Source organism: Thamnophis sirtalis, unplaced genomic scaffold (genome assembly GCF_051295495.1).
Source record: "Thamnophis sirtalis isolate CommonGarterSnake01/CBP01778 unplaced genomic scaffold, rThaSir2_p1.2 scaffold_7, whole genome shotgun sequence".
NCBI lineage: Eukaryota > Metazoa > Chordata > Lepidosauria > Squamata > Natricidae > Thamnophis > Thamnophis sirtalis.
Genome location: NW_028261387.1, coordinates 53,191,657 through 53,204,865, shown reverse-complemented (window position 1 = coordinate 53,204,865; position 13,209 = coordinate 53,191,657). Strand labels below are relative to the sequence as shown.

Here is a 13,209-nt window from a genome sequence, read left to right as displayed (position 1 = left end):
TTTTCCCCCACACCCCCGGTGTGACCGTCTGACTTAAAGCCTTAATTCAGAAACGCGACCGATTCCTATCCCGCTGACAAACGTAATGGAGCTTCAGGAATCCGGCTAAGCAGGCTAAACTTCCAGAGTGGGGTTGTTTTTTTTGTTTTTTTTTGGCAAGGCGCGTGAAGCAGCAACGCGCCCTCTGTGAACGCGAGTAACCCGAGCCGGCTGGCCATCGGGGAAGTCGATCTGGTCCCGGCCTATCGGAAACGCGGAGCTCTGTTGATTGATGGGTAAGAACCTGCCCCGTGGCTTCGCCTTGCAGGGAGGAGCTCCTTGCTCCTTCGGCTCCAGCCCGAGGGGGAAGCGACGCTGTGGGTGTGTATGTGGGTGTGTGTGGCGAGTGGAACCCGAGAGGGGAGCCGAGGAGCGCGTGCCGGAGCGGGCGAGCTTTGTCCTGTCTCCTCCTCCGGCGGACGCCTCGTTCCTTTCCATCGGAGCCGCTCCGCGCCCGGTTCCGAACACGCAAGGAGCGTGCGGGTTGTGCGAGGCTCGGGATTCCTTTCCTGTGTAGCTTCTCAAGCTCTTGACAGCTGGAAGTAGCTCAGAACCCCGTTCCAGTTTTGCCTGTGCCCGTAATGGCTGCTTGGGAAATACCCTCTTTCTCAAAAAGTTCTTCCCACATCTTCTTTAGAACTCTCCAGCGCGGTGCCCTTTCGCTTGTTTGCTCTCCCCTTTAAGTAGTCTCCCCTCTTGTAAATCTCCCACCCCCGTTTCGTCACTGGCTGTGTCAGCTCCTTTTGTAACAGAAAGCACCAATCTTGATCTGGCTAGGAGTGATCCTCAAATATCCTTTTGACAGCTCCCCACCCATTTAAAAATTAATGCACCAACGCTGTAACTTCAGAGCTGAAGGAGCTTCTTGGATGAGAAGGGAAAGGTCTTCAAAGAAAAATCAGAAAGTTCTGTCGGCTCTTGACAAAGCACCTTTGGGACTGCAACTCAGTTGTAATTGATCCTACTGGCTCACTCTTCAAGTATTCTCTTTCACATCAAGCTAGGTTCCGCATAACCTTAGACTGTCTACTTTGACCTCACCCCATTCCTAAGAGGTCTGTAAGGGGGCGTGCATAAGCGCACCAACATGCCTACCATCCCTGTCCTACTGTCCCCATTTATTCATATCCATTTCCTGTGTTCATGTCAATGTTTATCGTGACCCGTCAAAAGCGCGGACGACAAAAGCGCGATCGACAAAATCACGCCTTTAACGTCATCACAGCGCGACGAAAAAGATCGAAAAATTCAAATAAAAATTAATAAAAATTAAATTAAAGCAAGCCGATTCACATAAAGGTAAGGGTTAGGTTTAGGGTTAGGGTTAGGTTAAGGGTTAGGGTTAGCTTTAGAGCGTTAGCGTTAGCGTTAGGGTTAGGTTAAGGGTTAGCGTTAGGTTTTTCGTTACTTTAACGGTTAGGTTTAGGGTTAGCTTTAGGGTTAGGTTAAGAGTTAGGTTTAGGGTTAGGTTTAGGGTTAGGTTTGGGGGGCTTAGGGTAAGGTTTTCGCTTTATTTTTACATTTTTCGAACTTTTTCGTCGCTGAAGGACCTGTCACTGGAACCTTTTATTTTATTATTATTTATATTTATTTGTTTGTTTGTTTGTTTAGTTAGTTAGTTCAAAGGTGCTTAAAAGCATGTTTTCTTCTATTGCCTTGAAGGGTAGAAGATGCATCACATAAGTGATAGTCCACTTGCCTAATCTGGCATTTTATTACTGAAACTGTTTTTCTAGTAATTGATGTGGAAGAGACTCCTTCAAGAGTGAGCCAATAGGCTCAATTACAGCTGAGTTACAGTCCCAAAGGTCCTTTTTCAAGAGGCAACCGGACTTTCTGGTTTTTCTTTGTGAAGATAGGAAGCAGGAAAATTGAGTCTTTCACTCATCTTGATTTTAGATCTATTAATAAAATATTTTAAATAGGTAATCAACTTGCAATGTAGAACAGGATGGAATTTGAAGACATTTAAACAACATAACATGTTAACTCATTTTGTTTTATCCATCGGCTAAGACAAAATGTCCTTCCTTCCTTCCTTCCTTCCTTCCTTCCTTCCTTCCTTCCTTCCTTCCTTCCTTCCTTCCTTCCTTCCTTCCTTCCTTCCCTCCCTCCCTCCCTCCCTCCCTCCATCCCTCTTTCTTCATAATATTTTGATTTAGTTAATAAACTTTAGTTAAACAAACCATAGCAGTGCAATATGAAAATCCAGTCTTTATCTGTATCCAGTTAGAGCCAGATCTCACTTGACTCATTGTTTACACTGAGGATGATTTGTTGAAAACAAATCACCGTTGTTATTGACAGAGCTTCTTTTGCAGTTGTTGAATGCCTCTGTTCAGACAACAAGTCAAGTTGTCCCCTGTTTGTTTTATTTTTCAGATATAAATGTGCCATCAAGTATGAAGGAAGGAAACCCCTCCCCACCACACAATTCTTTGGCTTTAAATTGCAAATGAGATTTTTAAGTGGTTCCTGACAACACACACATAGACATACATGCCTTTCATGCCTTCTAAAAATAATGTCAGATTTAGCTCTAACAACAGCCACAGTGTTTTCAACACCTGCTGAAGCTGCTATTCTTTGAAGATGTGAAACAGTGCTGAACCTTTAAGACAGCAGTCTTCAACCTTGGCAACTTTAAGACTTGTGGACTTCAACACCCAGAAGTCCGCAAGTCTTAAAGTTGCCAAGGTTGAAGACCTCTGCTTTAAGAAGTCACTTTCTGAAGCAAAAAATTGGGGGTTAGGAAGGGGGAAGAGACATGTACTATAATTAAAAACACTAGCAATGAAAATAAACATTGTTAACCAAAAACAAAATTGCAAAAAAATCTGGTGAAATGGGTTCCACCACAAATGTGCGCACAACAAAAGCGCGCCTGACTAAACCGCGGTGTCTAAAGCGTGGTGACAAAACCGCGCGATGAATGAGCGACTAATTAGCCCTAAAGCGCGCCGACAAAAGCGCGCCGACAGAAGCGCGCTGTAACGTAACCCTAAACCTAACCCTAAACCTAGCCCTAACCCTAAACCTAACCCTAAACCTAACTGTAAATCTTACCTTAAATGAAATCGCGTTTCTGTCGGCGCGCTGTTGTCGGCGCGCTTTTGAAATCGCGGTTTTAGCACCGCGGTGTTGTCGGCGCGCTTATGACGTTCACGCTTTTGATAGGTCACGGTGAAATGTGGCCATCTGATTTTGAGTTCTGGACCATGTTTAATTTCTGTTGTAACCCACAAAATGAGGCCCTTTCAAGTATTGGCTTATTTGTTAGTCTAATATCCTGCCTTTAGTTTAGAATGCAAAGTACCAAACGTAGCACTACTTTATCTCATTTTTCCCTGGTACAACAACCCTGTGAGGTAGGTTGGGCTGAGACAGAATGATTGGACTGAAGTCACCTTGCTACTACCTCTAGCTACTATGGCCACTACAAGCCTGTTCCAGTGTTCAAAGCCCTGGCCATAATAAAATGGAAGAAATGTAAAGAAAATACCTTTGCTACATACAGAGATGGTTAATTTGAATAGTTTAGATTTTAAAAATTTCAAGCCTGTAGAATATATTCTCTTTCAATGTAAATTCTAATTGTCCCTTTCATTAGTCTTAAGACATCATACATATATTTGGTTTTTGGCTTAATATATTGTAACCCAGACTGGCTTACCATTGTGACTAAGCCAATACAATGACTGTTTTCAGTAAACCAAAGCTAAAATCACAAAGTGTTTTTTAAAGGTAAACACTTCCTGTGACGGTGAGTCCATGGCCATATTGATTCTCGGCAACAAGAGAAGTAGTTGTATTTGCTTATACTGGGATATTTCTTAACCAAATCTGGTTAAGAAACATCCGTTTTGATTGTAACCAAATGTTCCAGAGGAGAATGATAGGTCAGGGTGATCTAATTCCTTGCAATTTCTGGACTTACATTGCAGGCACTTGCAGTGGGTGTGGGATCAAAAAACATTCCAACTGTTATGAATGGTGTGTTACAAAATGCATTGAGTAATGCCAGGTCTTTGACCTGAATGTTGCCTTGGGCTGGAAGTGAAATCCTTTGAATTCTGTGCTCTCAAAAATGGGTATGTTTATTCAGGAATGTACCTGTAATTAGGTTTTCTTACAGGAAGGTGCACATGAAGATAAGCCATGATTGAGTGCCATTAAAGGAAAAGTGCTCTCTCGGTTAAGCCCCCAGAACACATCCAGATAGTTTTGAATTGTAGCATTTAATGAACTTTAAGGAGTGGGACAGGAGCAAACATTCTTGGGATGGGGTTTTTGGGGGTCATCCAAATCTTTTTACACAAATTTGAATTCATGTTTGCTTTTTTTTTTTTTTTTTTAAAAATCCAGTTATGGCTACTATTGTATAAAATATAAGGAGACAGTGGATTGAAAAGGTTTTGAATGGATTGATAAAACTTATGTGTTTTACAAAATTGTATCTTCACAAAAGGAACATACATGTATGCAATGAAATGAAAATCAAACATGGATAAATCCGTGAGCTGACATTTCTGATGTGTTTCTGGGTTTTAACCCCATCCCTGTGATGGCTCAGTGCTTAGATGCTGAGCTTGTCTGCTGGAAGGCAGACAGCCCAGGTTCGAGATTCAAGTGCTGCATAAAGGATGAGCTTCTGTTCCTACCCCAGTTTCTGCCCACCTAGCAGTTCAAAAGCATGCAAATGCAAACAGATTAATAGGTACCACTTTGATGAGAAGGTAATAGCATTCCATGCTCCTTTGGCATACAGCTGGCTACATGACCATGAAAATTGTCTTCAGACAACACTGGCTTCCTTGTCCAAGAAACACAGATGAGTCCAACCCTAGAGTTTGACACAACTGGAGAGGGAAACTTTTGTACTACATCACCACCACCAAACCTGGTTGAAAGAAGGTTCTCATTTCTCATCAAGCTGCAAAACTGATAAATACCAATTTAGATTTGTTGTGCCACCGGGTTTTTACTTTATGTGTGTGCCAGAAAAAGTGTATTCTTGCTCTGAGCCATTTTCTGTTCTACTGAACAGAGAGCATAGGCATGTCAACAAGATTAACTTCTGGTTAAAAAATAATTTGTCCCATTCTAGCATAGGGACAGCTGTGTCTGCAGGTGTAACCTGACAGATATATGGTGATGCGGATTTTATTTGTACTGCAATGCTTATTTGTCCCATTGAGTTGTTTCACTGAATCTTTTGATACAGAGTATAATATATTGTGTAGTGTTGTATATGACTGTAGTATAATAAGAGTCTGGGCTTACCTTTTATCTTTTTTTACAGAAATATCTTTTTATTTTAAAATTGATTTTGTGTGTGTATATATATATATATATATATATATATATATATATATATATATATATATATATATATATATATATATATATATATATATATATATATATTGCAATAACATATCAAAATCTAAACCCTATAATTGCACACTGGAATTGAAAATCAAAAGGATAAGAAATGTTGAGTTATTACATTTTTATCCTGCCTTTTCTTTATATATAACAGGAATAATACTAATAAGACTGCAATAAAATTCAGAGCCAAAAGAAAATGCCAATATATCACTGACCAAATAATTAAAAGATAAGGATAGATTTTATGTCAGATCAATGGCTTTATTAACATAATAATATTAGATAGTAGGAGTTTGTTGCTAACTAGAAAGTCATTGGATATTTGAATACTGGTGTAGTATGTTTCAGGGATATTTTTTTTGAATTGGAATGGATGTCCCTATAAAATTAATTTCCAAAAATCTTCTAAATCTTGATTTTATTTCAGCTAGATGTGGATACCTTTAGACAAGTTTGTGGTTATTTTCTTGCAGGTGGATCTATAGATTTCCCAAGGCCTTCATTTCCATCTGATTTGAATACACACCGTGCAGTTCATCTTTTTATGATCAATCCATGGTCTCAGTAAGTCATAGCAAACTGCTATCTGTTTCTGGTCCATTGCTTGCCCCAGCTTTTGATCAGCAAGATATCATATTAGATGTTTTCCAGCCTGACATGCCACCATTAAATTTACTGCAGGACTGCAGCAATGAACAAGTATCTGTCCCAGCTGCTACCTCAAACACAGTTTCTACATCAGAGGTGGGTGTCTCGTTGTCAATGGTAAAGAAGGAAGTGGAGAAACCACAGAATACCATCTATGAGGCTTACCTCAAACTGCCAGATTTTTGTTCAGATGTCTCTAGAGATTTCATCCCTACATTGGAAGAGATCGAGGAGTTCCTCAATGAGAAGAAAGAACTTGTCAAGGATGAACTGAATGACAGCCAACCAGGGGGGCAACTTGAAATAAAATCTGAAATCAACTTAAGCAGTGCAGGGGAAGAGTCTGCTACTGGAACTGATCTAGATGAAGGTGTTTCTAGTTCTGTTCAGGCTGGAGTAGCATCTGGAGATATAAGCATGCATAGAACCATGGGATCAATCCCTGTTCTCCTTCAGATCCAGCCTGGCCAAGCAGATGATAGCTCATCCATCCAGAATTCTGTGGGTGGTATTCCGGTGGCCCACTTGATCATTAGAATGCAAAGCCAAAACTTGACTGTTTATCCCCAGGTCACTCCAAGTCCTGTGAAAGGCACAGATCAGAAGTATGTACGAATAGCTCCATTGCCTGTCACATTGAGGCCAGAAGTTCCTGGAAGTACAAAGAGTATGGAGACCAAAGTCCCCAAAGTTTCCCCTTCAGTTATTCGAGTCCACAAGTGTACACATCCTGGCTGCACCAAGATGTACACTAAGAGTTCCCATCTTAAGGCACACTTCCGACGTCATACTGGAGAAAAGCCTTATACTTGTACATGGCCTGACTGTGGTTGGAGGTAAGTGGGTGACAGTGAAAACCGCTTTCTTAACTAAGTTCTCCAGCTACATCTTTCGCTGCTTTTATAACTATAGGCTTACTGTTTTTAGCATAGTTCACTGTTCAATGAAACATTTCAAATAGATGTAATGGTCTTAGAATTCTGTCATTTCTATTACTATTTCTTTGAACCTACACTGTAATTCCACATATATTTTCACAAAAGAAATTCCCAATAGGGTCAGTGAGTTATAAAACTCTTTAGGATTGTAGTCCAAATACAGATCATACTTTGCTTGAAAAATAATTTGAAAAGTATTAACTTGCTCTGAAAAACATACACATGATCTCAACACAGTTGACAGAAACAACTTTGTAAGCATTTGTTAATATTTGGATAATTATTCTTCATGTGGTTAACAGTATCTTATTATACAATTGTATGAAGCAATTTTTAAATAAACAATAGTGTGCAGCTATGGTGGTGTATGTTTAATACAGAGTTGGAAAAGATACAAAATATGGCAGTTAAAATATTCAAATTGCCCACAAGGGAAGATTACAATAATATGGACCGTTTAGTGTACAAAAAAGACACAGATGTTTGTCTCTTTCTTTTGGGAGATGCCTTCCAAATGGTAAAAAATGAGGATAGAAAAAGGGAAGTACTTTTTCACACAGCACCATAAATAAACTATGAAATTCATTACCATGGGATTCCCTGAAGTCCGCCAACTTCCACAGCTTTAAAAAGGAATTAAACAAATTCTGGGAAGGTAAAACTATCAAAGGCTGTCAGTCCACGGTTAAAGCAATCTGCAATCATTTGCTGACAAACATGAACAGTATAATTTGCTGTTAGGCTTCCCATGTGCAATCTCTCAGGAACAGAATGTTGAACTGGAAGGTTAAACAGGCATGGCAATTCTTATGTCCAGTCTTGGTGAGAGGCTGATTCACATACTGTACAATAGTTTCTCTGTCTTTTTCTGTTCCCTACTCACAAGGTTTTGATTCGTTTTACAGCTGCCTGGCAGCTTACAGTAATTTAGCCTGGTGTAAAATAACTTCTTTCCTTCTTAGCAGGACTGAGAAAAGCTTCAGCTGCTGAATTTTTGCTTGGTGTGCTACAGTTTTGGAAAACCTTAAGGTTAGCCTCCCATCTCTTGGGATTGTGTTTAATGTACATTTTCAAAGGCAGCATGAATTAGTTCCTCATAGTTATTTCTCTTTCCTCCAGAATCCTAACTTAGTCTGTAGGTCATTGGACTTCATGACCTCATCTTTACGTTAACCTTATTTATCCCTCCTCTCCCCACCCCTCATCTGCTTCTTGTATACTTGCTGGACGAATAGTTCTGGAACTCTTGAAAGTTTTGCACTCTACATATTTTCTTCTGATAAAGAATTATCCACTCATGGACTGTGTCAGACTGTCAATTTATTTATGCAGTTATGCTGGTCTTTTCAGTTCTAGCTATATTTTTGGAAAATTACATTTATGTGGATATATCTCTTCTTCAAGCAATTAAGAGTTTGTACAGTTTTAAATTTTCAGTTGTCTGTTTGTCATTGCATCAGTGGAGACTTTCCAAATGTGGAGAAAGGCTGCTGTTAACAGGTGTGTAATTGTATTTACAGGGAGCTTTGCTGTAATTGGCAGAGCTGTGTTGTTTGTCCCAGTGACAGTTCTGTGATAAGAACAGGGTTATCATATTTGGGCTTAAAGATGCCAGATAACCTCAGAAGGGGAACAAAGAATTTGATTTCTGAATCTTTGAACTACCATCCAGAGGTCATCCAGATTTTTACAATTCGAAATAAGAGAAACAATATGAAAGAACATGTAATTCATTTGTGGAGATGAGTGTAATGAATCCTTTTATACTGGTATAGCTGGCTGTGATTCACATGCTATTGCCTAGAAACCCAGAGAACTGGACTGAATCTGTTCCACCTCTATACATTAAGAATTTAAATCCTTTCATGGAGCAGATTGTCCATTCAGAACTAGCTAATTCATTTGTAAAGAGGATAGTGATTTAAAAAATTATTTTCTGGCTCAACTTCTGGCATCCCAAATGGTGAAATTACCGTTGACTAAAAGAACAAATTCTGTCCCTCAAATATGGTGAAAGAAATTAATGGTCTTATGACCAGCAACCTTTAGGGAAACTTGTGAATTATTTTAGGTGTGAGATATCCACAGCTGATCCACCTGAAGATTAGTCTATCAATTCTTATTTTGCGGACAAACTTGGAAAATGAGGGCTTCTTCAGTAGGAAATGTACCCCAATCCATAATTTCTACAGAACTGCAAGTTTTAAGTACATGCCACAACAAATGGTGAACTACTCTTTCCCACTTTGGCACACTCTCATTTGCCGTTTTCTACAGTTCTTAGTCTATTCTACTATCAAGAATCATGCTGAAAGGTTCTTTGGAGAATCTGTTTGCTTTCACTCTTTCAGCTACATAACTTTGGATCCATTCCCATTTTATTGCAATAATGTAGTTATTTTTCCCCTCTAGAACTCTGGTAAATATATTAAGAAATGGATCTTTGCTGACTCCTCTGATGTGTTGACAATGAGTTGCTTTTAAATGAAAATGCAAGTGGGAGGAATTATGACTGGAACATATTTCAGATTCTACATTATCTTATGTAAGCCTTGTTAAATGTTTCTATCATGTTTTGGTTACCAGGAATGCACTCCCTTAGTTTGAAACTATGCTGCTTCACGGAAGTGGATGCTCTAGAGATTTTAGTTCCCTTCTGGTCAGGTTGATTCTGGATTAGGCGAATCAGATCCATTTAGGCAAAAAATAAATATTATTTTCATCTATCAATGGATATAAGCCAGAATATGGTGTTACCTTCCTCCTTTATTTCTGGCTTGCTAAGAAACCCAGATTGATCACTGTGGAACATTTGGATTTTAGATTTATCTTTGATCCAGAGCTGCTCTTGTGTTTCCTCTAATGAGAGTCACTTAAACAAATAAACTAGGAGGTGGCAAAATCTATTATACCACAGTACATTTCTTGGTTTTTTATCCAGCTGGATCTAAACAGTGGCAGAGTTGAGTCTTTGATAGAGCTTGAAAAGAACAAGCTACCCAGTCTCGGTTGCTCTTTTTATTTCTGTGAGACCTTGAAAATGGCAAAGGGGCCTGAGTAAATGAACCAAGAATACCCACCCCTACATATGTAACTCATATGTATAAATAGGTAGGACAAATTATAGCTTGAAACTTGTTGCAAACTTTAGTTATCTAATAATCGTATTCAGAAGTTTGTTTCTTAGCTATGCTGGTTCTGTTTTAAACTGCTTATTATTGAAGAAGGGTAAAAAGAATTGATCTTAGATTGATTCTAATCCAAGGGCTCGATGCAGCATTAAACACAGCCTATAGCTTGACTTGTACTTTGTTTCACTAAATCATAGTTTGTTTAATAAACCGCAGTTGGGGTTTTTTGCATAACATGGTAACACAATATGTGAACCAGGTCAGGAAAATTATGAGTACTATAAAGCTATTTTAAAGAAATGATGTTTATCCAGCATCAGATCTTTGGTCTTTGTAATATGCGGTACTGAAGTGTAGAAAGAACTTTCTTTCTTTTTCTCTTTTTAACGAGGACTATCAGATAGTATTTTCAACAGTTTTACTTATATGTATGGTTAACCCTTGAACTACTGTATATTTCATTGTTCTTCAATTTTTTTAAATTTAATGATTGATGCTAGTTTGTAGAGATAATCTATGACGTTACCAACTGTAACTTTTCTTATTGTAAACTGCCTTGGGAAGATTTCAATTTATTAAGTTTGTATGCCGCCCTATTCCCGAGAGACTCAGACCGTAGTTATGCAAAGGAGTTAGTAATAAAATAAATGAATGAATAAAACTAAAGCAAATAGTTTGGCACACTTCAACACATACATACATATTGGAGGACTGTAGCTAATCAAAGCTCTCTTTTTACATATTTAGTCAAATAAAAACTTATTATGATGTCCATGTGCCTTATAGGTGTGCATGTCTGCTCTTAATTTATTTAAATTTATTAATTTACATTATTTTATCAACTTTATCAGCTTTGGAGTTGACATCATTAGAGGTCAGATAATTGCTCAGAAGTGGTGTCATTATGATGAAGGTGATGGGCCTTGATCATAAGTACATGTGTAGCCTTATGAATGTGCCTTTAGTAAGAGCTATTGCTCATAGCCTGGAATTGGTTTCCACCAGGCTGCAGTTCCTGAGTGAATGGATAAAATAAGTTAACATTATTCCATTAGAATTGGTATCCTATTATGTCAAGAGCCACATAACTGGAAAGGTCATTTGGTGAAGGTTCTGTGTGAGTCATGGATAGAGCTAAGTCAGTGGTAGGCAATAGCCAGAAGCCACGGCAGCAGGATTACCTCTCACCCCTTTACAAAGTTTACTTTTGCTCTCTCCCTCTTTCTCTCCCTCCCTCTCCCTCCCCCCTCTCTCCTCTCTCTTTTGAGACAGTCTCTTTCCCGCACCACCACCCTAAAAATTATTTGTCATCCAGGCAACCAAGAAGAGAGACAGATTGCTCAAATCAGAGAACTGAACAGATTGCTTGGAGAGAGTTTTGAAATTAGGTTGATGGGTGCATGTTACCCAATACTTGCCTTATATCTTTACATTTGAACAAAGATTCCTTTCCAATTAAAAGGGAAATAAATCTGCTAGGGAGCAGTTTGTGTTCTGAGCCCAGTTTGAGATCATGTCTAGCCTGTTTCTGAATTGTTACGTAACAATGGACCAGCGATGTTTCCTTCTGAATCTCTTGTCATATTCTAAATAGAGAAATGGTATTGCACAAAAGCACAATGGCTTTATTAATATTTGTGTTGCAAGACTTCGTAGGAAGATTGGGTGTGTAAACCTGCATATGAAAATAATGTGCATATGAAAACCAAAGAAAGTATAAGAGCAAAAGAGAAGACCTGATGTACACAAAAATAAAATAACATAAGCCTTTATTGTTGTGAACTGGAGAGGTGTCATGTGCCCTCTCTCCTTGAGTCATATACATCAACATGCTACATACATAATGTATATGTGTGAATTTATATGAGCCAACATTTGGTTTATGAGGGATATTTCATATGTGGAAAAATACTGGTTTCTTGAGATTCAAATAAAGATTTTGATTTGATTTTCTTTTCTATATCTCAGAAAACTTTTCTGCATTCTGTGGTTTGGTGTTGATGGCACAGGGGGAAAAGCAACAATCTCTTTGGTTTTAACACATGTGCAATAAACAAATATTTCCTCTTCTGTCTGGCAGGTTTTCCCGTTCAGATGAGCTCTCTCGTCACAAGCGCTCCCATTCTGGACTCAAGCCTTACCAGTGTCAAATATGCGAGAAGAAATTTGCCCGCAGTGACCACTTATCTAAACATATGAAGATCCACAAAGGGTCATTCAGTTCAGGAAGTCAGTCAGCAGGTTTTTTTCGTAATAGTTAACTAACTCCCTGTTTCCTTGCCAAGAGAAGATTTCCCATCAACTCAAAGGACAGCTGAATAGAAAATATGATTTTTCTTTAGGAGATAAGTAATTAGAAAATGACTTGTTTAAGGAGAAAACAACCTCTGTTTCAATGTGCCTTACAATTATGGTTTGCCTCCAAATCAAGAGCTTTGACACAGGTTAATAATTGTACATTATATCTGAGAGGAAAATGTGACCATTCAGGATGTGGAGAAGAACAGCATGAGATTCTGTTTCATTCTAAATGTTGTAAATACTGTACTGTAAATATTATTCTTCTACTGGTATTGAGCTGCATATAAGGGACTGTATTCAAATGTAAGTTACCTTTTTCATCATCTCTCAGCCTATCCTTATTTGAGCAGCCTGGCACTTATTCTAAAACCAAAAGAGTGACAGAAAATTATTTCAGTTTGAAATGCAGGCAAGTGAACATAAACTATAATAAATCCAGCAAACAAATTATTCTATGAATTCCAAATTCCTCTTTTATATTTTGCTACTTAAGTGAGTTTCATTGCTTTCTCTGTAATATGCTTTCTCTTTCTTTCTTTCTTTCTTTCTTTCTTTCTTTCTTTCTTTCTTTCTTTCTTTCTTTCTTTCTTTCTTTCTTTCTTTCTGGAAATTTATTTTAGCTTCCTGTGAATGATTATATTCTCTTTTAAGAGCCAGACTTAAAATGCATATTCAATGGAATGCAGATTGCCAGTGCCTCAGAATGGGACCCAAGGTGAATTTGTACACTTCTTGCTATTCGTCAAAGTGCTGCATTATTA

The 13,209-nt window shown here is 38.4% G+C and overlaps 1 protein-coding gene across 2 annotated transcripts; it reads left to right on the top strand.

Moving 5' to 3' along the window:
* Nucleotides 1–5,982: 5,982 nt before the first annotated feature.
* Nucleotides 5,983–12,898, top strand: LOC106556305 (Krueppel-like factor 15). Of its 2 annotated transcripts, XM_087720071.1 has the most exons (3): nt 5,983–5,994; nt 6,112–6,914; nt 12,228–12,898. In XM_087720071.1, exons 1-3 carry the CDS (start codon nt 5,986–5,988, stop codon nt 12,406–12,408), a joined length of 993 nt encoding a protein of 330 aa, XP_087576197.1. In that variant the 5' UTR covers nt 5,983–5,985; the 3' UTR covers nt 12,409–12,898. The 2 variants fall into 2 exon arrangements, with proteins under 2 accessions (XP_087576197.1, XP_087576196.1); XM_087720070.1 differs by having other exon boundaries at nt 5,986–6,914.
* Nucleotides 12,899–13,209: the final 311 nt, after the last annotated feature.

What these genes read in the sequence shown, in the direction of transcription:
- LOC106556305 (XM_087720070.1), top strand. Translation starts at nt 5,986, where the DNA reads ATGGTCTCAGTAAGTCATAGCAAACTGCTATCTGTTTCTGGTCCATTG. An exon ending in TGGCCTGACTGTGGTTGGAG is followed by an intron (nt 6,915 to 12,227) that starts GTAAGTGGGTGA and finishes TCTGTCTGGCAG; the next exon opens with GTTTTCCCGTTCAGATGAGC.